Here is a 22629-nt window from a genome sequence, read left to right as displayed (position 1 = left end):
AAAAAATTCGCTTCGAGTGCGTTGTAGAAAAGCACGCGAGAATTTGTAAGAAAACAAACAAAATGGTTAGACAACCGCGAGTCGTGGGCGCGTGTGGAGTGCTTTCCCCACTTCTCGAGTGTTCTTACTCAACAATGCATGCCTTTGGGGAACAAGCCTTAAGTTCTTTCATAAAATGTCCTGGGAATTCTGCTCGCTTTCAAACTTGTAGGCTTTTTATAAACCTTCACGACAATTCCTCCCCCTCACCCCAATTTCCTTTAAATTCTAATTCAATTTATTATTATGAAAACTTGCACTCTAACCATGAATGAATTAAGCTTAGCTACATTAATATTCATTGTAAATCTAACGCATGTGCAGATGCGCTTGGCCTTCTTACCTTTTGCAGCGCGATTGGAATTTAAAGCCACGTGGAATGTAATGGAACTTGATATACGTAACAACAAGGAAACCAGACTAAAGTAGGTACACTCTTTTTTACAAATACAAGAACCTTTCTTAGAAGAACGTTGAGGCTGAGATTAACTAAAATTTAAGAACATACTAAGAACATTACCCAGGCTGAGAGTCAGTTAAGAACATTTTTATTTTGACCAAATGTTTTTAAAATGAACAGTATAAATCGGCGGTTAAAATAATATATGTAAAATTTTAGTCTATCCAGTCCACATTACGGCACATATTGCTCTTTGATAGGAGTCTTGGTCACGCACGCAAAAAAATAATTGAAATACTATAACAGGTAACTAAAGACCAATTAAAGAATTTGTTCAGGCTCAAATTGCCAAAAAAAAGAAATAATAATAATACGTTCAGCCTCAGCCCCCAAAGTAGACTTTCCTATATACAAAAAGAGTGTATGGCGATACTTTAAGGACATTAAACATATGGAAGTGAGGTAGTGATTTATATTTTAACAATGAAAATTTATGAGTGAAATGTACATAGCAGTTCAATAAAATATAAATACAGTTGTCTTAATCTGGAAGAATTCTTGAACCTTTATTTTGTCGATAAAAGATAATTTATATCTAATGCTTTAGGTTGTCCACTCTTGCACAAAGAAATTGGCTCAACAGATTTTTCTCTGGAAACTCGAAAGGGTTCACTTCAAGGCTCTTTTTATACGTGTTCAATAAATTGCCAGCTTTCAGAGGATCTCTGTTATCGTGTTTTAGATGACAATGATAATTCTATTGATGATGTTTCACTAAAAGTGCGTGTTTATTCACACAGCAGAGCTAAAACCAGATTCAGTATTGGTTAAGTATTCACTATGCTAATAAAAAATACAGTCTATAGAGCGCTTTCAAAATGTACAAAAATGCCCTTGACAAAACTGACGAAGAGTTACTATACAAACGTTAATTAACTGCATTGACAAAAAATCCGTAGTGCCTGCTTTTTGAAATATTTCCCTTATTCAATGATTTGGTAGTTTGTCAGTTCCTTGTTTTCGTCTGTTGGTCCGTTCAGTTCGTTTATCCGATCCGTTCCCATTTCTTTGTTTGTTCGTTTATTTGTTTGTTGGTTTGTTTGTCTGTTCATTGGGTCATTCGTTCGTTTCCTTCTTTCCTTATGTTACTCCTGGGCTTGCAAACTCATGCAAACCCCCACCAAGCAGATTACAAGCAACACAATACCGAATATAATGTAATAAGAAGTAGTGACCCAGAATGCAAAGAGGTACAGGGTCTTGTTACAGAAGTCGTTGCTGCTGGGGTCAGTGTAGTTTGGCTCGTAGATTTCATAAATCCACACATTTCCACAAATGAACCAGGAGAGGAGAAAGACTTGTACAAGAGCCTGCAAAGGGTTCACACTTCTTTCTTCTTGGTTGCCGTTTTTATATCTGGTACCACAAGTGCAGCAGTTGGCAAAAATTCCTGCCGCTCCAGCCACGATCAAGTAAATGGGAATCATGTTTTCCACAGGACACTCATCCTTGTATTTGACACCTTTTGAGAGATAATTAAACGTTTTGTGGGTAAAACTGGCGTATGCTCAGTTCGTGATTAGTACAAAGCAGTTATGAAATGTGAAATGCAGTTATGGAAAAACGGGCGTCCTATGTCCAACATAGAGAGAAGTACTAAAAGCCAGGTGAATTAGTGGGACAACTTTGAACTGGGATCGGAGAATACCCGTACAAAAATGGCGGAGGCTTTGAATGAATGGTGAAGGATCACTAAAGTTCTGTTTATCAGTAAGGTATAAAAAGTTATGATGATGATGATAATGATGATGATGATGATGATGATGATGATGATGATGATGATGATGATGATGATGATGATGATGATGATGATTAATGAAGACAACTCAAAATAATTGAGTGGGGCTACTGTCAACTTAACACTTTTCACGTACTGTACGTTTCCCCAACATTTATCGAAGGTTTCCCGAAAGTTCGCTGCTACACATTTCCACTCTTGTGTAGACTCGTGTAGAGAGAATTTATAATGGGAACAAAGTATATTGCTGACATTTGAGTCTCAAATCAAAAACTGAAATCCGATGGAGAGTGAGGTGGAGTCAGGTGGATTCCAACGCGATTCGAGACTTGAAACTCGAAAACTTTTACACCATGTTTCACCTTTTTGCAAGTGGGATGCCACCTGACTGTATTCGTATTATCGGTATTGAACTGGATCTGTAGCTTAAAATAGAGGTTCTTGTGGAGGAATATATATAGCTAGAGAGTGAGATGCGGGCCATGTTGCAAACTCTAACGGCCAGTTATTTAAACAGAGTCTAACTTAGGCCCCGGCTTAAGGTGATCAGTGGACCTCCAAATCTGTTTAAAGGTGGTTTATTTTAAGTAGATAAATAGTTTTCTAGTATGGGATACAACCCTTCTTGTTACCGTAATGGTAATGGTAATGGTAATGCATTTATATACCGCATTTTCTATTCATATATATATATTCAAATGCAGTTTACATCAGCATATGTCAATTAGCGACCTCATCCTACCCACCCAACCCATGAAATCATGAAACAGCACAAAGACCAGACCAGCACACCGGAAACTCCATGCCCTACTCTTTACGATTAGTGTCTGGGTTCTTTTAACGTCCCACAGGGTTATGAACATTGAAGTGTTGTGAGACGGGACCAACGGTTTATCGTCCTTATCCGAGAAGACTAGAAAGGCTAACCATTTGCAGATGTCATAACAAAGGCAGCCCTTTCTCCTCAGTTATTTAAAGACCCTGAGTGTTGGTCCGTCAGCAGCAGACAATCGATGTGACTATTGGCAAAATTGAAAAAGGCTTAGAACATGGTTTTGTTAAACACCGTCTAAACTATCTTTTACAAAAAGCTGAACCTAACGATCCAAAGAAAGGGCTCATTAGACAGGGGATTGTAACAGAGGGGAAACTTTGCCTTAAAAGGTTTTGTTAGTTTTTGTGATAGCAGCGGGAGTGAAATAGTATTTCAATCCAAAAAGGATCTTTCGGTTCGGTAAGTGTAACTTTAAAAACCCAACTAGTTTGGTACTTACCATGCTTCTATAAGCAAACTATAATCACACAAATGTATTTGGCTTGCTCAAAATTGTATCTTGGAAAAAACGCCATAAAAATTGGTTTGATCTTCACTTGATGCCTTTCTGGTAAACTTTAGTGTTTTTAAGAGCATTTCAGTTCATATTTGAGCGAAGTTATTAGTTAATTATAGTTTTAATACAGTTCTGACCAAAGAAAAACAAGGAAATATCGATCTCCGGGCCAAAGTACCTTCCCCCATCCCCCCATCCCCCATCCCCCCCATCCCTACATCACCTCCCCCTTCCCTCATACATGCCTTATAAATTTATAAACTTACCAATAACTATCATCGCTATCTGGAGTGGAAATTGAACCAAACATACAATGGCAATGGCAGTCAAAACTGTAAAAACAGAAATACAGATTATATTCATTTTCGAAAGAATGACGAATGAACTGACGAAGGAAGTAAGAAATGAAGTCATTTAAAGTAAACGCGGTGACGTGAGCTCGAGTGCCAAATCAAACTAAGGCCTAGTGAGTAAAAATACAGTAGTTCATTTGATGTCAATCACACCATTCACGGCACTTAGCTCCCAACTTAAAACATTCTCACCATTTGTTTTCTTTCGTCATTATGCAACTAAATTCGACGGTTTTAACTTAAAGAACTTACGTGTGCTTAGAGCAACCACAACAAAGGCCTTCAACGCTTCCATTTGAAATCAGTTTGATGTCTGCTTTCTAAACTTAGGAATTTTACCAATGTGAGATCTTCAGCTGCTCACCGTCTGCGAAAATAAAAATGGTTGATTCAAATGTCCAAAGCTCTTCTTCTTGCCCAGTTATCAGTAAATTATTGGCAGCTAGAGTTAGTCTGAGCCTTTTATTAACGATAGATGCATTTTTATAGTGAGTGACACTTTCGAGTATGCCTGTGTCACTCACTGAAACACGAGATTTTCGGACAAACCCAAATCCGCAGAACAGTATACGGGTAAATTTTGGTTCATGAGCGAGTGGCTTAAGCCGGAAGAAAAAAGACAGTTTCCTATATTTCACAACAATTAATAGCACGTATAATCACGGGCAGGAAAAAAGCCGAGTTCTAGTGGTTTCTTTTGGTTTCAAGATAACCACGTTTCGTCAGCACCGCAGTTAAATCTTTCCCTGTACTTTCACTTGAGTGGTGACCCCCGTTACGTTCATGATTTAAAATGATATGCAAAGGCCAATATATGAGAAATATTGAACTTGTTTGTAAATGCGTCATCCCAACAAGACTTCCGCTAAATTTAAATATGAAAGACATGACAGAAAAAGACACGTTTCACTTGCAAGATTACTCTGGAAACAGAAACAGTGAGGCCAATTTGTGACCGGTCCATCTCGGCACTCGATCGTCGACAGAATTTGACAAAAGGTATCGATACGCATTGGCATAAATTCAGGCCCGTCAGCCCAACTAGATCACTGATGCTAGCTGGCGAATAAAATAATTCAGCCATAAAAGTTTAAATGAAATGCCCGCTGGGACGAATTTTTTACAAGTTATATACCAGGTAAAATGCCTAGTATACTAACTCTTCTTACTGGACCTAATTTTTGACATCAATCGTTAACTGTTTGTAATTAAACATCAGGGAGGTGCCGTTAGAAAAACAGCAACCTTGCTGTGAGTGATAGCGTTAATCGGCTAGTTTCACCCGTGATCGGTGAGTAAGTTTTCCTTGTCAAGCCAGTTTCCATCATAACTTCGGCTTGTTTGTCCGTAAAAGCCGGCTGAAACACGTTTTCAATGAACCTGCCTTAATTTATTAATACGCCAGTTTTAGAAAAAAGAGACTTGTCTAAGAAAAACTAGCAAATTTTCAGGGGCACCGAACGGTACACTTCGCTGAATATCTGTTTGGAAGGAAAGCCTTAATAGCTCAGTTCAGAAATTCGGATTTAAATAAATTGTAAAGAAAATCTTAAGTTTTCTTCGACAAAATTATGGCAGTTTAAAATTTCGTAACACTGGAACTGACTCATTCCTTTCGTTTCAAAAGGATAAATACGTCGTAAAAATTCGAGAAAAGGTCAGCTAGTATTTTCGTAAAGCCAACAACAGCTCGTAACATTTTTAAGGTTTAAGATTCCATTCCCTAAAATTTTCTGCAACTTGAATTTTCAGCTAAAGCATAAGAACACGTCAAACTCAGTGTATTAGCTTACACTAACATGTCTTTGAAAAGGGGACAAAAATGCAGGAAACACAGAATACAGCATTAGTTCACAACAACATTTAATTTCCTGGTGTTGGATGCCTCTGAATTTTTGTCGTTAACGTACGAGATCGAGTAGAATTAACTATTTGTCAAATGTAGGACTGACAACTTGTTCGTGTACAACCTACATACGTAAAAAGGAACTCTCTAAAAAGTCTTATTTCGAATTTGAGGTTCGATTTTTTTCTAAAGCACTGAAATACTTCTTTCCATTATCGCTTACCTAGATCGACTGTTGATACTGATGTCCTCTTCTTTAGCCGCTAAGGTGAAGGAGGAGCTTCCAGGAGCTTCGCTCGTTAAGAAGTGAGCTGGGGTTAGTAAATGCGTGTCCTGGGCGGTAATAAATCAGCGTTTAAACTTGACAGGAATTAAAAATGTTGAATCACAGTTATTCAAAGTAGTTTTACGGGCGGTAGTTAAATTTTCCACGTTCCGGTGTCTGAGCTCAGTGGCTTTTGATATTTCCGACAGTTTTGTAAAATTAATCATGCTCTATGGTAGTCAAGCAAAATAATTTCTAACATGTTGTAACGCACGCTCCGGTGTCAGAGGTCCTTCGAAAGCTCGGTCGCACGACTCCTGTCTTACTAAATTAGTTGCTTATCTCAGTCTCGCTTACCTTGGGTCAAGGAAAAGAAAATTAGCTTTCAGTTCTTTTTTGCTGGATATAGTTGCTTCAAAATTAATCGCATGGTTAATCGCATGGTTTTACAATGACAACTTATATAGCGCCAAAATCCAAAAGTTGTGAAAGTATACAAAAGCAAGAAAAATTCAATGCAAAAACAAGGGCGCTAAAAATATGTACAGGAAATTGTTCAAACATTTAAAAATTAACTAGATAATAGCTAAATGTTTGTTTAAAAAGAAACATTTTTAACTTATTTTTAAAAATACCAACTGACGTACGGTTCCTTATTTCAATGGGTAAAGAGTTCCATAATTTAGGGTTACAGACAGAGAACGCTCTGTCTCCACAACTCTTCAAATTAGAGAAAGGGGTAACTATTAGTTTTGAAGATGAAGATCTAAAGTTGTGTGCAGGAGTGCAAATGAAAAGTAGGTCTTGTCTATACTGACAGGTGACAAGTTATAAAGAGCTTCATAAGTAAACATCAAAATTGATCAACTGGGAGCCAATGGAGGTCTCTTAGTATCGGGGTGGTGTGGTCGTGCTTGCTCCCTTTCACTATAAGGCGTGCCGCATACTATAGTTTAAACCCGTTGAACATTTGTTTGCCCTCTGTAATAAAACTTGCTGTTACGTGGCTCTTGTGATATTTCCAGCAGTTTTGTAGTGCACGCATTATGGTACTCAAGCGAAGAGCAGATATTTTTATTTCATCTCCATTTATGGAGAAATTAAGTGGTTCAGACTACAGTTGTCAAAAAGTCATTGAAAAAAATAGCACACACCTGGTATTTAAAGGGTTAAAGGCTGATTTAACGCGCAGGACACGCATTTACTAATCTCAGCTCTCTGTCACAATCAACTACTCGACCAAAACGAAGCTCCTGGAAGCTCCTCCTTCACCTTAGCGGCTAAAGCAGAGGATATCAGTGCCGATCTAGGTAAGCGATAATGGAAAGAAGTATTTCAATGCTTTAGAAAAAAATCGAACTCTAAATTCAAAATTAGGCTTTTTGAAGAGTTCCTTTTCACGTATGTAGGTTGCACAAGAACAAGATTTCCTACATTTACTAAACTAAACTAAACTACATTTGACAAATAGTTAATTCTACCTTCCTACGTACGACAAAAATTCAGAGGCATCCAACACCAGAAAATTAAATGTTGTTGTAAACTAGTGCTGTTTTCTGTGTTTCCAGAGCATTTTTGCCCCCTTTTCAAAGACATATTTGTAAGCTAATACATTGAGTTTGACGTGCTCTTATGCTTTAGCTGAAAATTTAAGTTGCAGAAAGTTTCAGGGATGGAATCTTAATCCCTAAACAAGTTATGAGCTGTTGTTGGCTCTACGAAAATACTAGCTGACCTTTCCTCGTATTTTTAACGTTTTTAACGACATATTTGCCCCTTAGAAACGAAAGAAATGAGTCAGTTCCAGTGTTACGAAATTTTTTAGCTGACATTTTGTCGATGAAAACTTTAGATTTTCTTTAGAATTTCTTTAAAGCCGAATTTCTGAAGCGATTAAGGCTTTCAATCCAAACAGATATCCAGCGAAACGTTCCGACGGTCGGGTGCCCCTGAAAATTTGCTAGTTTTTCTTAGAAAAGTTTCCTTGTTGTAAAACTGGCGTATTTATAAATTAAGGCAAGTCCAAATGTGTTGCAGCTGGCTTTTACGGACAAACAAACCGAAGTTATGATGGAAACTGGCTTGACAAGGAAAACTTTAATTCACGGGTAGCTAGAACCAGCCGATTAACGCCATCGCTCACAGCAAGGTTGTTGTCTTTCTAACAGCACTTCCTTGATGGTTAATTACAAATTTAGCGATAGATTGGTGTCAAGAATTAGGTCCAGTAGGCATTTTAAGCGGTATGTAACTTGTAAAAAATTCGCTGGTCTCAGCGTATATTTCATTTCAACTTTTACGGTTGAATTACTATATTCGCTAGCTAGCATCAGTGATCTAGTTGGGCTGACGGGCCTGAATTTATGCCAATGCACATCGATACGGTTTGCCAAATTCTGTCGACAAACAAATCGAAGTTATGATGGAAACTGGCTTGACAAGGAAAACTTTAATTCACGAGTAAAACCAGCCGATTAACGCCATCGCTCACAGCTAGGTTGCTGTCTTTCTAACAGCACTTCCTTGATGTTTAATTAAAAATTTTAGCGAAAGATTGATGTCAAGAATTAGCCCGCGGTCCAGTAAGAAGAGTTAGTATGCTAGGCATTTTACGCGGCATTTAACTTGTAAAAAATTTGCTGGTCTCAGCGTATATTTCATTTCAACTTTTACGGTTGAATTATTATATTTGCCAGCTAGCATCAGTGATCTAGTTGGGCTGACGGGCCTGAATTTATGCCAATGCACATCGATACGTTTTGTCAAATTCTGTCGACTGGCCGTTCGAGTGTCAAGATGGACCGGTCACAAATTGGCCTCACTGGTTCTGTTTCCAGAGTAATTTTGCAAGTGAAACGCGTCTTTTATGTCTGTCATATTTAAATTTAACGGAAGTCTTGTTGGGATGACACTGCATTTACAAACAAGTTCAATATTTCTCATATAGTGGCCTTTGCATACATCACCTTAAATCAAGATCGGGGTTACCACTCAAGTGAAAGTACAGGGAAAAATTTAACTACGGTGCTGACGAAACGGGGTTATCTTGAAACCAAAAGAACTCGGCTTTTTTCCGGCCCGTGATTTTACAGTTTTTATTAGCTGTTAATCATTGTTGTGAAGTATCGGGAATCTTCCGGCTTTAGCCACTCGCTCATAAACGAAAATTTACCCGTATACTGTTCCGACTGTTCCGCGTATTCGGGTTTGTCCGAAAACTGGCTCGTGTTTCAGTGAGTGACACAGGCATACTCGGAAAAAAGAACTCGGATTTTCTTTTTCCGAGTATGCCTGTGTCACTCACTATCAGAAAATGCATCTATCGTAAATAAAGGCTCAGACTAACTCTAGCTGCCGATTATTTACTGATAACTGCATGGGCGCTTTGAACATTTGAATTAGCCATTCTTATTTTCGCAGACGGCGAGCAGCTCAAAATCTCACATATTGGTAAAATTCCCAAGTGTAGAAAGCCTACATCACTGATTTCAAATGGAAGCATTGAAGGCCTTTGTTGTGGTTGCTCTAAGCACACGTTAGTTGTTCAAGTTAAAACCGTCGAATTTATAGTTGAATAATGACGAAAACAAATGGTGAGAATGTTTTAAGTTGGTAGTTAATAAAGTACAATCATGTTGTGATTGACATTAAATGAACCACTGAATTTTTACTCACTAGGCCTTTGATTTCACAAGTTTTTCTACACTCTAGTCACAAGTACTTCATTCTACTCTCATCAGTAGGACAAAATTCAGAGGCACCCATCGCCAGAAAATTTCAACGTTGTTAGAAAATGTTCGGTTTCCTGTGTTCTCCGATCATTCTTACGGAGACATAGTTGTGTAAACAAATGCAGTTTGTATTGTAGTTTGTATTGTATCTTTTACGTGTGAACAAGCCGACTTGTTATGACAGAAACTTGTCAAAAAAAGTTGCTCGCGGTTGCCGGCTCAGTCTTTCAGTAATCGCGTGGCAAGCTCAGATGTACACCTGTCACAAATTAGCCTCACTGTTTTTATTTCCAGTCGAGAACAATTTTGCAAGTAAAAATGTGTCTTTGTCTGTAATGTCTGTTATATTTAAATTTAACGAAATTCTTGCCGTAGGATGACGCATTTACAAAATTAGCAATTTCAATATTCAAATATTCGATATTTGCAAATTTAAATCTTCAAGGGTCACTACTCATACGAAAGTACAGAGAAAAAATTAACTGCGGTGGTGACGAAACGAGCCGGAACTCGGCTTATTTCCCATGAAAATGGAATTTTTAGTATACGTGCAAGCAGTTGTACAGGAAACTGTCCTTTTTGTTCTTTAGCCATTCAGTCTGCTCAAAAATGAGCCTCGCTTGCTGAAGTACAAATGGTCACTAATAGTTATCCGAGAATCTTGGGTTTCTTAGCTAGGGAGGTATTTGTCAGTCATTGCATGCTCGGTAAAAGAAAATTCGAGTGTTCCTGACAGGCGGAGATGAGCCTAAGACCTTCCGATAACTTGTTCTGGTGCTCTACCAATGAGCTACAGGAGATTCGTGGGAGCTAGGCCATTAAACTAATCCATGAATCAAGTTTAATGGCCATGTTTATCCTATCCGGACATCGGAAGGTCATGAGGTTCGGCGCCTGTTGGGAGAACCCGGATTTTCTTTTTGTGACGATTATGTTTGTCGATCACTGACGAAAAATGCATCTATCTTGAATTAAAATTGTTTAAAATCCAGACTGAGTCTAATAATGTCCTGATGGCTGGGCAAGAAGTAGCATTTTGGACATTTCAATTGACAATCTTTATTTTCGCAGACGGTGAGAGGCTCATAATTACACACTCGTAAAATTCCTAAGTGAATCGGCGAAGTCGAAATCAAACTGATTTCACATGGAAGCATTAAAGGCGTTTGTGGTGGTTGCTCCAAACACACGTAAGTTCTTAAACAAATAATGAGAATCTTTGATATTAACAGTTGATAGCCAAGTATGATGATGTGATTGACTGATGAAATAAACCACTGAATTTTTATTCACTAGGCCTTTGATTTTGGCCGTGGAAAACAATTACGTTTCCGCGTTTACTTTAATTAACGTATACTTCATGTTCTTCTTCCTTAATATTTCACACTTCATTCTGTCGTATTTTTATTAATATAAAAAATAATCTGTATTTCTGATTTTACAGTTTTGACTGCCCTTGTTGTTGCATGTTTGGTTCAACTTCCACTCCAGATAGCTATGATAGCTACTGGTAAGTTTATAAGGCGCACACGGTAGGGGAGGGGGTGATGTAGTGATGGGGGATGGGGTGGATACTTTGCTCCAGAGATCGAGGTTTCCCGTTTTTGCTTTGGTTAGAACTGTATTAAAACTATAATTAATGCTCCTAAAAGAACACTAAAAGTTACCAGGAAGTCATCAAGTAAAGATCAAACCAAGTTTTTAAGACAATTCTTAGCAAGAAAAATCATTTTTGTGTGATTATAGTTTGAACTAGAAGCATGGTAAGTACAGAACTACTTTGGCTCACACTTACAGCACTGATATATTCTTTTTGGATTGAAATAATATTTTATCTACTATCAAAACTGATTGAACAAGAAGTTATACGGCAGAGTTCTCCGCTGTCACAATCCCCTGTCTAATAAGCCCTTTAAGTTTCTTTAAATAGGCCTTGTCACGGTTTTCGACGCTATTTTGACGAGTAGGCAAACACGTCTGAAATAACAGTGTTTGTATGGAAATCCGATGTCAAATAATTTTCAAAAAAACAGCGCTTCTGAAAATTTCATGAACTGGAAACTTTTGTCACTAGGAAAACGATTTTAAGAAAAAAAAATTGGAGGGATGTAGCTGTGCCAGAAAGCGTCCAGTCGAGTTTTGAACTTTCCATACATTTGTCTGTATAGCGAACCAGCCGTGAACTGCTACTAAAAAAAGTTCGCGGGAAAAAATACAGGGAAATGTATGGAAAGTTCAAAACACGACTGGGCGCTTTTTGGCACTGCTACATCCCTCCAATTTTTTTTCTTAAAATCCTTTCCCCAGTTCCAAAAGTTTCCAAATCATGATTTTTTCAGAAGCGATGTTTTATGAAAACTATTTGACATCGGATTCAAATACAAACACTGTTATTTCAGACGTGTTTGCCTACTCGTCAAAATGGCGTCGAAAACCGTGAAAAGGCCTATTGTTACAGTTTGCAACAAGGCCCGGTAGGGTAAGAATCTAAAATGTCAGAAAACACAAAGAACTATCCTCAAAACTCGAATGCATGGATAACTACAGCATTATTTCCGCGCGTAAATCAACTTTCAGCCAGTTAATAGAGTGGTATTTGTATGCTCCGTATTGAACTGGAGCGAGCTAGCACACATGCAAATATTTTTTAATATATTTCTCCACAAGAGCCTACACTGCAAGCTTGGTCCAGCTTATATTAATACCGAGGATACGAATACGGTCATGTGGCATCCCACTTGCAAAAAGGTGAAACATGGTGAAAAAGTTTCGAGTTTCAAGTCTTGAGTCGCGTTGGAATCCACCTGACTCTTCATCTGATTTCAATCTTTGATTTCAGACTCAAGTTTCAACAATAAATTCTCATATTATAAATTCCCATTAAAAATTCTTTCAACAAAATTGTGGGAATGTTTAGCAGCGAACTTTAGAAAAACCTGCGATAAATGTTGAGGAAAAGAACAGTGCGTGAGAAGTGTTAAGTTGACAGTAGCTCCACTCAGTTATAATAATTTTTTCATTACTGCTTTGTACCAATCAGGAACTGAACATACGAGGGTTTTACCCACAAAACTTTGATTATCTCTTAAAAGGTCTCAAATACAAGGATGAATGTCCTGTGGAAAACATGATTCCCATTTACTTGATCATGGGTGGAGCGGCAGGAATCTTTGCCAACTTCTGCTCTTGTGGTATCAGATATAACGACGGGGACAAAAAAGGAAGAAGTGTGAACCCTTTGCAGGCTGTTGTTCAAGTCATTCTCCTTGCCTGGTTCACTTTTGGATATATGTGGATTTACGAAATCAAGGAGCCAAACTACACTGACCCCAGCAGCAACGACTTCTGTAACAAGACCCTGTATCTCTTTGCAGCCTGGGTCACTACTACTTATTACATTATATTTGGTATTATGTTGCTTGTAATCTGCTTGGTGGGGGTTTGCATGAGTTTGCAAGCCCAGGAGTAACGTAAGATATTGTGCGTAAATGAAGAAGGAAAGAAGGAAACGAACGAATGACCCAATGCGAACAAACCAACAATTGAAACAAATAAATGGACAAAAGAACTGAACGGACAAACGAACTGAACGGACCAACAGACGAAAACATGCAAGAAACTGACAAACTAACGAATCATTAAATAAGCGAAATATTTCAACCTTCACCGACTACGGATTTAAATTTTTTGTGTCAATGCAGTTAATTTAAGTTGTGACTACTGTTGCATCAGTTTTGTCAAGGGCATTTTTTGTGCATTTTATAAACGCTCTATTTTAATAAGTAAATACGTAACTAATACTACCGAATCAGGTATAGCTCTGCTGTATCAATAAACAAAATCTTTTAGAGAAATCATCATTGTCATCTGAAACACGATAACAGAGATCCTCTTAAAGTTTTAATGAACATGAATAAAGAGGAGCCTTGAACTGAACCCTTACTGATTTCCAGAGAACAATCTGTTGTGTAGCCCATTTCTCTGTGAAAGAGTGTACAGCCTAAAGCACTAGATATAAATTGGCCTTGAAAAAGTACCAGTTCAATCGAGCGTACGGCAAGAATTGCTTTATAACTTTGACTTCGGGGAGGGGGGGGAGGGGGTGGTCAAACGTTAAGTTTCATGGTACGGCACTGATTGAAATATAATATTAATAAAATTTAATGGCGCTCTCCCAAAATATTGTTTTGGGATGTTTAGCTATCACAAGTGAATGATCACACTTAAAGGGGAAGTGTCACGAAAATTTGCTGTCATTTCAAAACCCAATAAAGTTTGACTGTCAGTAATTGTCAAGTTTGTTAAAAATTATCATCCCAGTGCAATAAAACTGTCGATTAGTGCCTCTGGCCAGAGACAGAGTAGGCCGGTTTGGATTGAAACTTGAAAAATATAGTTAGGCTAATGTTTTTCAAGTTCTCGCATTTTTGTTTCCAAAACGCGCTAGAGCAGATCAGAAGTTGTTTCTTTCAAGAATTGAGTTGATTTCGTTCCTCTCGTCATCCTAGAATTATTTGGCAGGTGATTGAAGGTCTTATTTCATCATTTTTAACAAAATATATCAAAAACCCCATGATACTTCCCCTTTAAGGAATTGATCCGTAGACTCAAAATGTAGAACCACCCTCAGCATCACGTAATGGCTAGCACCACAGGACTCTTGGACGTTTAATCATCCACAGAATCAAAAGTTTGGATCACCTTGACTCTACACGGAAACACTGAGCATCAAAGTAAAGAAACTGGCTTAGTAGCTTCCACTTGACTAATAAACTGTTTTTTTTTTTTTTTTCAATTGAAAATTAAATGATCTGAAAGTTTGGGTTACTGACATGATCAAAATTCAAAACTTGTTGAGGAAACGTTGATGACATCTGTCAAGTTATTAATCGCCCAGATTCATCCACATATCACACCATTCAAAGAATCTGTTTACCTCCAGAGACTTTAGCGAACTGTCCAAACTGTCGTGGAAAGTAACGATTAATCTGATTTATATCAGGCTTAGACAAGAGCAGTTTGGCTACAATTCTATTTATTATTACAGTCTCGTATTTGTTTATGTCTAATAAAAAGAAACATTTTGAGAGCACCCGTTGTTACGGAAATTTCTTGGTTTCCGTTGAAGTATTTACTTTTAGTAATTACCTCAGTCCCATTAAGAATTCAAAGGTAACGTTTTCGGTTACTGATATACGCAGCCAACGACAGACGGCCATTTCCTGATCCGATTATACATCAAAACGTTTCATGAATTGAAGTTTAAAACAAGTTGGCGAACGTATGTCTTTATCTATTAAAAAAAACGTGTAAATTAAACCTGAACAACTGACTCCGTACTTCAAAATTCTGCTTGGAAGGTTTATAACTCTTTCTCTGTTGGAGACCAATTTGGGTTTTCTTTTTCAAAAAATGTGGTCTTCATGAATGAAAGCCTCAACAGTACCCAGAGCAGATGTGACGTTTGTTTTGCTGTACTGATCACCAAACCTAAAATTGGATTTTTGTTTTTTTAAAACAGTTTCATCCAAAAACTCTGAAGTTAGAGGAAACATTACGACATAAAACTTTGACACAACGGAAGTCATGCCCAATTTGTTACTGACACAGTTCTGACAGGTGCTGTCGGTGTAAGTATTAGTAAAATTGGTAGCGGCTTAAAGTAAAGGGAAAAGGTCCTTTCCATTTACGCCTTGACCGCGCCCGGCAGAAAGTTTGGAAAATGGTTTTTAACTTTCGATTTGGAAAACAACGAGAAGCGAGCGGTATGTACAACAGCAACTACGTGCTGCTCCGGACAGAGTGCGGCGGTAGCCCACTTGACACCGAGGAAGCGAGGTTTTACACTTAAGGATTACCTGGCTTTAAAACGACAAAATTAGCCCTTTATCCTTATCGATTAAAACACATTTCATTTAATATGCATCCCTGACGGAATAGTCACAGTTCCCTTATGGCGTGTTCACACTGAGGTAAACAACAGTTGACAAAGTCGTCTTTGCAAATACAAGTCGAGTTGCCGTGTGAACTCAATTAGGGGAGAAAGTTTGCCAGAATTTCGACAAACATGGAATACAAAATTTTCTGGTAGACTGTTTGGCAATGCTCACTTCACTAACTTATTCAGCACACACAGTTTGCGTGTGAATTGAACGGAGAAAGCAAACAGGTTCTGAAATCTGAATTTTCAATTATTTAGCACTTTTGACTGATTTATCGAGAAACAATATTTGAAGAAGCCATAATATAAACATAACGTTAACTGTGAAAACACACCTTAAGTTTGCGACAAGTTCGGACACATAGTATAGGCGGAAGAAAACTTAAATGGACTCCGTGGCGCTGTAATCGTGCAATGATTTGCCACTATTTTTAGTCGTCGGCCTGCAAAGCATTCGCTGTGTTATCATGACTCCTTGAGTGGGGTCAATAGATCAATTTACTACGTGGGCTGAATGCACCAATTTGCCAAGCAACTGAAGAAAGGCGTGTTACGATTTCATAAAGTAACAAGGCACGTTTGAGGTGGAATATACCAGGCTAAAAGTTCAACTCGTGCAACAACAAAGAAAAATGCAGCAAAGTCCACGATCTGATAACACGTCGGTTCATGAAAATCCCTTGTGGAAAAATGTGAGAACGAATAGTCAAACATCCGGTAAGGAAACTGACTCTCCGAATCCAACGGCAAAATCAAAACCTGGGAACGGTGGAAACCACGGACGAGAGAAAATCATGATGCGCGCAGTTTGGTAGCAATGGCGTTTATTTTCTCACTCGCCAATCTGTGTTTGACTCTTACGATTCTGCTCACTCGAGGAAACAACGGAGCCTGCGCGTGCCAAGAAAAGAGCCAAGCTCTAGGTAAGCCTTGTGACATAAACTGTGACTCCCACCTCGGACGAGAACGAGGAAAAGTAAACTTGAACTCACGGTTTTTCTTTCTAATTTCTACTTAAAAGAAAAAATGAACATGAGAAAGGTAAGGAGAGTACTTAGCGTTCCCTTTCATTTGGGTGGTCGCTCTTTTGGTTTTTCTGATCCACGGCGTGGAAAGTTAGAATCACCGTCTACAGCATTAAAGTATTGCTTAGTACTATGCTTTGTTTTGAATGGTCACCGATGATAAGGAATTTTGCCACAGACCTAAAACTTAAAATCGCTTGGTTGATCAGTAAAGAGCAATACAGAGAGCACTAGTAATCAGGAACACAGCTAGTTAAGGGGGCAATTTACCTAAATTTGAATGAAATTTAAAGAGGTTTTAAGATGGGATAGAAGAAAGAAAATGATTTTTGGAACACTAACAGACAGTTGATACCCACGCAAGAGCACCCCAGGTTTCTAGTGGACTAACTTGGTATCCGTCTATTAATTATTAACTACAAATTCTAACCTTAAAACTTCACTAAATCTCCAATATTTCTTATTTCTCTTACTTTAACCAATCCTTCTAACTTATTACAAACTTCAAACGTAGCAATGAACATTAATTCCAGAGGAAGGAATTTTGAGTTTCAATTGCGAATGGTCGGTTTTGATGTAATCCTTGCATTCTTGCAAACCAGCACTGTCTTCATTTTAATTTTATGACTTAGTCCAAACCTCTTCACCCAAGAAAAAGCAAAAAGAGCTTGCCTCTTACTCATTTAATTGCTAGTCTCTGTGAGTTATACAAACAAACAAAGCAGAATTCCCAAGCTTTGTAGGCGTGTGTGTACATCGGTAATGTTTAATTTTACGAATAAAAAAGCCCCAGCTTCCTAAATCAAATTGGCCCGGATTCTGGTGTGATGTATCTCTAATGCTTGAAAATCTATAAATGAAATCTTTAGAGGTGGTTCTACGTTTTGAAAATGCGGATGAATCCTGCAAGCAATATTTTTCCGAGGTTCTGTGTATGATGGTTTATAAGGTGGCGCCATTTTCACTCTCGGTGTAAACGAAATCTGTGGATGGGCATGAAATACACAAATTTGAAAACTGACTTGTTAAGATGCTAATGCATGTTAAACTTTTTTCTGTTGTCATTGCTGTAATCTCAAAACTTAAGGCTTCTAATCACTGAATCCACTAACATTTTTGTTTATTAAGTTATTTGTGATAACTAAGGATTTGGAAAAACATTTCAGAATAAAAAGTAGCGATATTAAAAGATGACGTTTCGGCGACGACATGTCACCATTATCAAAACGAAAATCGATCGTGTTCTACAACCAGTGTTTACAAGCAGGAAAATCTCGGAAGATCTGAAAGTCACGGAAACAAAGCCCTCATTGGTAACTCAACAAGGCGTTGTATATGGGTTCAAATGCAATTCGTGTGATGCGAATTATATAGGCTATACAAGCCGTCACCTCCACCTTCACATTGAGGAGCACAAGTATTCCGTCATTGGTAAACATCTTAAGGACCAACACGATCAAAGACCGAACAATCTTCACGAGCAGTTTGCCATCCTAAAGAAATGCCGCGGGAAATTCGAGTGCCTTATTTACGAGATGCTTCTAATAAGGAAAAAGAGACCGACTCTTAACACTCAAAAAGACTCCATACCAGCAAAACTGTTCATTTAATTTTGCACATTCTTTTCTTTTACTCTATCTCGTTTTAATCTAATGTAATTTCACACCTCCCTTTCTTTATATAACGTTACCCATCTTATTATAATTTAGATTTGATAGTGGTGACATGTCGTCGCCGAAACGTCATGTTTTAATATCGGTAAGTTATTTGAATAGCTTATTACTGTGTGCTAGCTTGTCTAAATGTTTGACATTCTACTCAATTAATGCGAGCAGTTTGCATGTTGACTTTTAGAGGAGGAACATGGAACTCGACCACTAGTTATGACAATATGGTGTCCCTCAAAAAGTGTGCGCGCTGTTAAAGGTCATTTAAGACGTAATTTTCGGGCGCTTTCTGAATAGCAGATTTTTCGTTAGCGCTCCGACACGATGAAAAGCAAATCAAAACACTAGAGAAACTCTTTTCCTTGCTTTTGCTTAAAGACAAAAAATTATCAGCAGCGGAAAAAGTATTTTAGATAAGTTTTAATGTATTTTCCCGCTCCACAACCCTCACAACCGGATTTTGTCGGTATAATTCAACAATTATTTTTTAATCGCGTCACACAGAAACGCGATTTTGTAGAACAGGTCCTAAAGATTTCTTTTCTAATAACTTTGTTTCTTTTCAGCTCCTGAAAAAAATATTTCTTGTGAAAAGATCCCGGACATTATTAAAAACGTGGGGGAATCAGAAGTGACATCAACAAGGTCAAAGAAACTGTTTCCAAGGTAACGATTGTTAGATGATATATTTTTGGTCTTGATATCAGTTGTTGCGCTCAGATTGGGAAGTAACTGGTCCCGGTGCAAGTCTTCTTGGGTGCTGACTAACTTTACTTTGGCTTAGGAGAAAAACAACTTTCTGGGAAGGGAAGACTGATTTAAAACAATTGAACGAAAAACCCATTCTCGGAACGTTTTATGAGAACTTGTCGTTGTTATATATCCGCGTCGCTCGGAAACCAGCACCTATTATAGGGGTAGCACTAATATTTCTCATTAGTCCAGTAAACGGAAACAGAGTCTGAACGGGCTGTTCGACATGTAAGACTTCTGCCGGAAGCGTTTAAATGCGCATATTTCAGCTTTATTTCAGTATTTATGTAATCTAAAGAAAACAAGACTATGGTTTATAACTGATATTTATGTCGTTTTATGTCATTGAAGTTCAAAAACACCGTATTGAAATGGTGACTTTTACAAAACAAACGAGATGTTCTTAAACATGCATATGTCTGCTTCTCTATAAGGTCACTAACAACAAAACAGGACTTCCTGGGCCCCCAGGCAAGGACGGTTTGAGAGGTAAACCCGGTGCTCGCGGCCTGCAAGGAATTCAGGGACCTGAAGGCCCTCCAGGACTTCAGGGACCTAGAGGTTTAAATGGAACACAAGGACTAATGGGACCTCCCGGAGCACAAGGATCACAAGGGCCACAAGGCCCACCAGGAGCTCAGGGACCTAGAGGTTTAAATGGAACACAGGGACTAATGGGACCTCCCGGACCACAAGGATCAAAAGGACTTCAAGGGAGCATAGGACCTATGGGCTTTAACGGCTCTCAGGGCCCATCAGGAACTCCTGGCCCTGAGGGGGCGAGAGGACCACCTCATGATATAATGGGTCACTTTCACATGGAGGCGGATCAGGGGGACCAGGGCACCAGGCCCTCCCGGCCCGCCGGGTAGGCCTGGAGCAGGGAATGTGACTCTCTGTCAGTACAAGAACAAAAAGGAAATGGCACAATCCGCAGGAGACTCAGCAGATTCTGTGGTTTTGCTTCGGGAAGATGAGCATAAGGTAGTCTGCAAAGCTTTTCTCAGTGTTCACTGAAACCTAGGACACAGTGCACAACATTACTTGCAACGACCGGTTTCACACGTCACTGTTTTTCCGCCTCAAAAGATATTGCATGTGCCGTCTTCCCACTAGAATGATGATATGTAGTGTGTCTTGCCAAAATTTATAACACACGTGCAGGGCCTTTGTTTTACTCGTTAAATCTTATTGTTTTGTGACGTTCTCGTTGCCTTCCGGCAGTAGAAGTAATTGCAGTTTCTGACTTATCACTATGATCTATCTTTTTTCAGGGGTGGAAAATTGTTGCCGCCACGTGCTCAACAGAGAGAGCCGAAGAATACGTTTTTAGGGACGCGGTTGTTGAGCCAAGTACAAATGTCACCGTGTACAGTTGTCACTGCAAAGGAGAGTCAACACAGTTTACCGGAGCTAATAAAATGGTGTGTGTGATACACTACTGGATTTGTCCACTTATAAGTTGAGATATACGACGTATCAAATTAAAAGTAAAATAGCCTGAACTGCACTAAACAGGATCGAAGAAAACCAGCATTTAACAATTATACTGCGAAATCACGCGGAATATCGCTTGGCCGAGTTGGCTAACTAAACTTAGGGGACATTCCGCGAGATTGAGAAGGATGACTGTTTTATTATTCAACACACTGATAACAATAAAAGTTTAGTTTTATTACAGAAAGCTAGAGGCAATTTTTAATTTGCCATTTTTCTCGCTGACACACGAAACTACTTACATCGCAGGATATCTCGTTGTCCAGTGGACGACGAGTATTCAGTGCACCATGACCATATTTGGGCAGTGTTACAATTTGTTGAATAATAACACTTTTAATGATATGAATTCCATTTAGTTTTTCCTACTGCTTAGTGCAAGTGATTGGTTTCTTATATCACTACGTCTTCTCCAAATATCACTGACAACGAAATAGTTGAATCGTGAACTGCAATTGTAATGCATGTCTTTGTTAAGGGCAGCGCGGTCGTGTGGCTAGAGTGCCGGTTTCCTTCCCTTTTTAGCGTTGTTGGTTCAAAGTATAAAGGAAAAAAATAACAAAAAAAAGTCGCCTCGAATGCGTTGTAGACATTTACAAAAGCACGCGATATTTGAAAGAAAACAAGCAAAATGGCTAGATAACCAAGAGTCGTGGGCGCGTGTCGAGTGCTTTCCCCACTTCACGAGTGTTCTTACTGAACAATGCATGGGGAACAAGCCTTAACTTCTTTCATAAAATGTCTGGGAATTCCACTCGCTTTCAAACTTGTAGGCTGCTTAGAAACCTTCACGACAATTTCCCTGCCCCCCCCCCCCCCCAATTTTCTTTAAATTCTAATTCAATTTAATATATTGCATTCTTACCATGAATGAATCAAGCTTAACTGTCTGCAGATTAACATTCATTGTAAAATATAATGCATGCGAAGATACGCTTGGCTTTTTTACATACCTTCAAGGAAGCGCGATTGAAATTTAAGCCACGTGGAATGTAAGAGAACTTGATATACGTAATAACAAGGAAACCAGACCTTAGGTTGTGATTTATAATTTAACAGAGAAAATTTTTGATTAAAATTCAAACCCGTATACTGTACATAGCAGATCAATAAAATATAAATACAATTGTCTTAATCTGGAAGAATTCTTGAACCTTTATCTTTGCGATGAAAGATAATTTATATCTAATGCTTAAGGTTGTCCACTCTTTCACAAAGAAATTCAAGGGCTCAACAGATTTTTCTCTGGAAACCCGAAAGGGTTCACTTCAAGGCCAGGCGCGTAGGAGGGGGGCCAGTTCGAGGGGTTCGAACGAACCCCCTTTGAAGATCAATAATGGCGGAAGAAAAAATTTTAAATAAAGTTCCTGTGGTTGAAATAAATCAACGAAAGAAAAATAGAGATATAAACCCGAAAAAACCCTAGGTCAATGTTCAGCAGCTCACTGATTTGGTGGATCTCTATCAAGATAACCTACCCTCTCCAAAACGATTTTCCTCCGAATTTCAGAGGTGAAAAATTATGGTTCAGGACGAAGGAATTGTTGCTGATTCGTGTGCTTCGTCACTAAAAGCATGTAATTTCGACGACTTCCCCAACCTGTACATGCTCCTGAAAATTGCTGCCACCCTTCCAGTCACCACTTGTGGATGTGAACGTTCCATAAGCACAACGAGGAGGTTGAACAACTTCATGAGGTGTACCATGGAAGAGAGTAGGCTGTCCGCCCTGGCTCTAATGCATATCAAATATGATATGCCTGTCAATCTTGACGAGATAGTTAATTTGTTCGAAGGCCTACACCCGAGAATGATGCAGTTAACCAGCTTGGTGTATGACTATCAGCAGATCGAATAGCTATCAGAATTTGACAGGGCGCGGAATGTACATTGAACTTTCTTTTTTAAGTTGAAACAATTATGCGGTCGAAATAATGTATATAGCTTAAAAAGCTGCTGTAAAACAAAGTTGTGATTTGCCTA

At 38.6% G+C, this 22629-nt stretch overlaps 2 protein-coding genes and 1 pseudogene across 4 annotated transcripts in view; 2 read left to right on the top strand and 1 right to left on the bottom strand.

Moving 5' to 3' along the window:
* Positions 1–21781, top strand: part of LOC146487389 (uncharacterized) — a 29152-nt pseudogene extending 7371 nt beyond the window's left edge. The window contains exons 3-4 of the transcript XR_014857049.1: positions 19584–20133; positions 20424–21781. The product of XR_014857049.1 is annotated as an uncharacterized LOC146487389 (transcript). The remainder of the gene's footprint in view (positions 1–19583; positions 20134–20423) is intronic.
* On the bottom strand, positions 105–6103 carry LOC146487391 (transmembrane protein 272-like). 2 transcript variants are annotated; one of them, XM_085088858.1, is made up of 4 exons: positions 5991–6103; positions 4174–4288; positions 3835–3900; positions 105–1961 (listed from the first exon to the last, which is right to left on the bottom strand). In XM_085088858.1, exons 2-4 carry the CDS (start codon positions 4214–4216, stop codon positions 1585–1587), a joined length of 486 nt encoding a protein of 161 aa, XP_084944984.1. In that variant the 5' UTR covers positions 4217–4288; positions 5991–6103; the 3' UTR covers positions 105–1584. The 2 variants fall into 2 exon arrangements, with proteins under 2 accessions (XP_084944984.1, XP_084944990.1); XM_085088864.1 differs by lacking the exon at positions 5991–6103 and having other exon boundaries at positions 4174–4638.
* LOC146487390 (transmembrane protein 272-like) lies at positions 7213–13631 on the top strand. Its single transcript, XM_085088876.1, has 4 exons — positions 7213–7342; positions 10835–10953; positions 11208–11273; positions 12856–13631. Exons 2-4 carry the CDS (start codon positions 10911–10913, stop codon positions 13230–13232), a joined length of 486 nt encoding a protein of 161 aa, XP_084945002.1. The 5' UTR covers positions 7213–7342; positions 10835–10910; the 3' UTR covers positions 13233–13631.
* Positions 21782–22629: the final 848 nt, after the last annotated feature.

The sequence above is a fragment of the Pavona decussata genome, unplaced genomic scaffold (genome assembly GCF_977016875.1).
Source record: "Pavona decussata unplaced genomic scaffold, jaPavDecu1.1 SCAFFOLD_16, whole genome shotgun sequence".
In the NCBI taxonomy this organism is placed as follows: Eukaryota; Metazoa; Cnidaria; class Anthozoa; order Scleractinia; family Agariciidae; genus Pavona; species Pavona decussata.
The sequence above is the reverse complement of the archived record's forward strand: the minus strand, read 5'-3'. Positions and strand labels throughout refer to the sequence as shown.

Coding starts and splice junctions, on each gene's coding strand:
- LOC146487390 (XM_085088876.1), top strand. CDS start 10,911: ATGGAAGCATTAAAGGCGTTTGTGGTGGTTGCTCCAAACACAC. Junction 10,954..11,207: donor GGTGGTTGCTCCAAACACAC/GTAAGTTCTTAA, acceptor CTGATTTTACAG/TTTTGACTGCCCTTGTTGTT. Junction 11,274..12,855: donor GATAGCTATGATAGCTACTG/GTAAGTTTATAA, acceptor ATCTCTTAAAAG/GTCTCAAATACAAGGATGAA.
- LOC146487391 (XM_085088858.1), bottom strand. CDS start 4,216: ATGGAAGCGTTGAAGGCCTTTGTTGTGGTTGCTCTAAGCACAC. Junction 3,901..4,173: donor TGTGGTTGCTCTAAGCACAC/GTAAGTTCTTTA, acceptor CTGTTTTTACAG/TTTTGACTGCCATTGCCATT. Junction 1,962..3,834: donor GATAGCGATGATAGTTATTG/GTAAGTTTATAA, acceptor ATCTCTCAAAAG/GTGTCAAATACAAGGATGAG.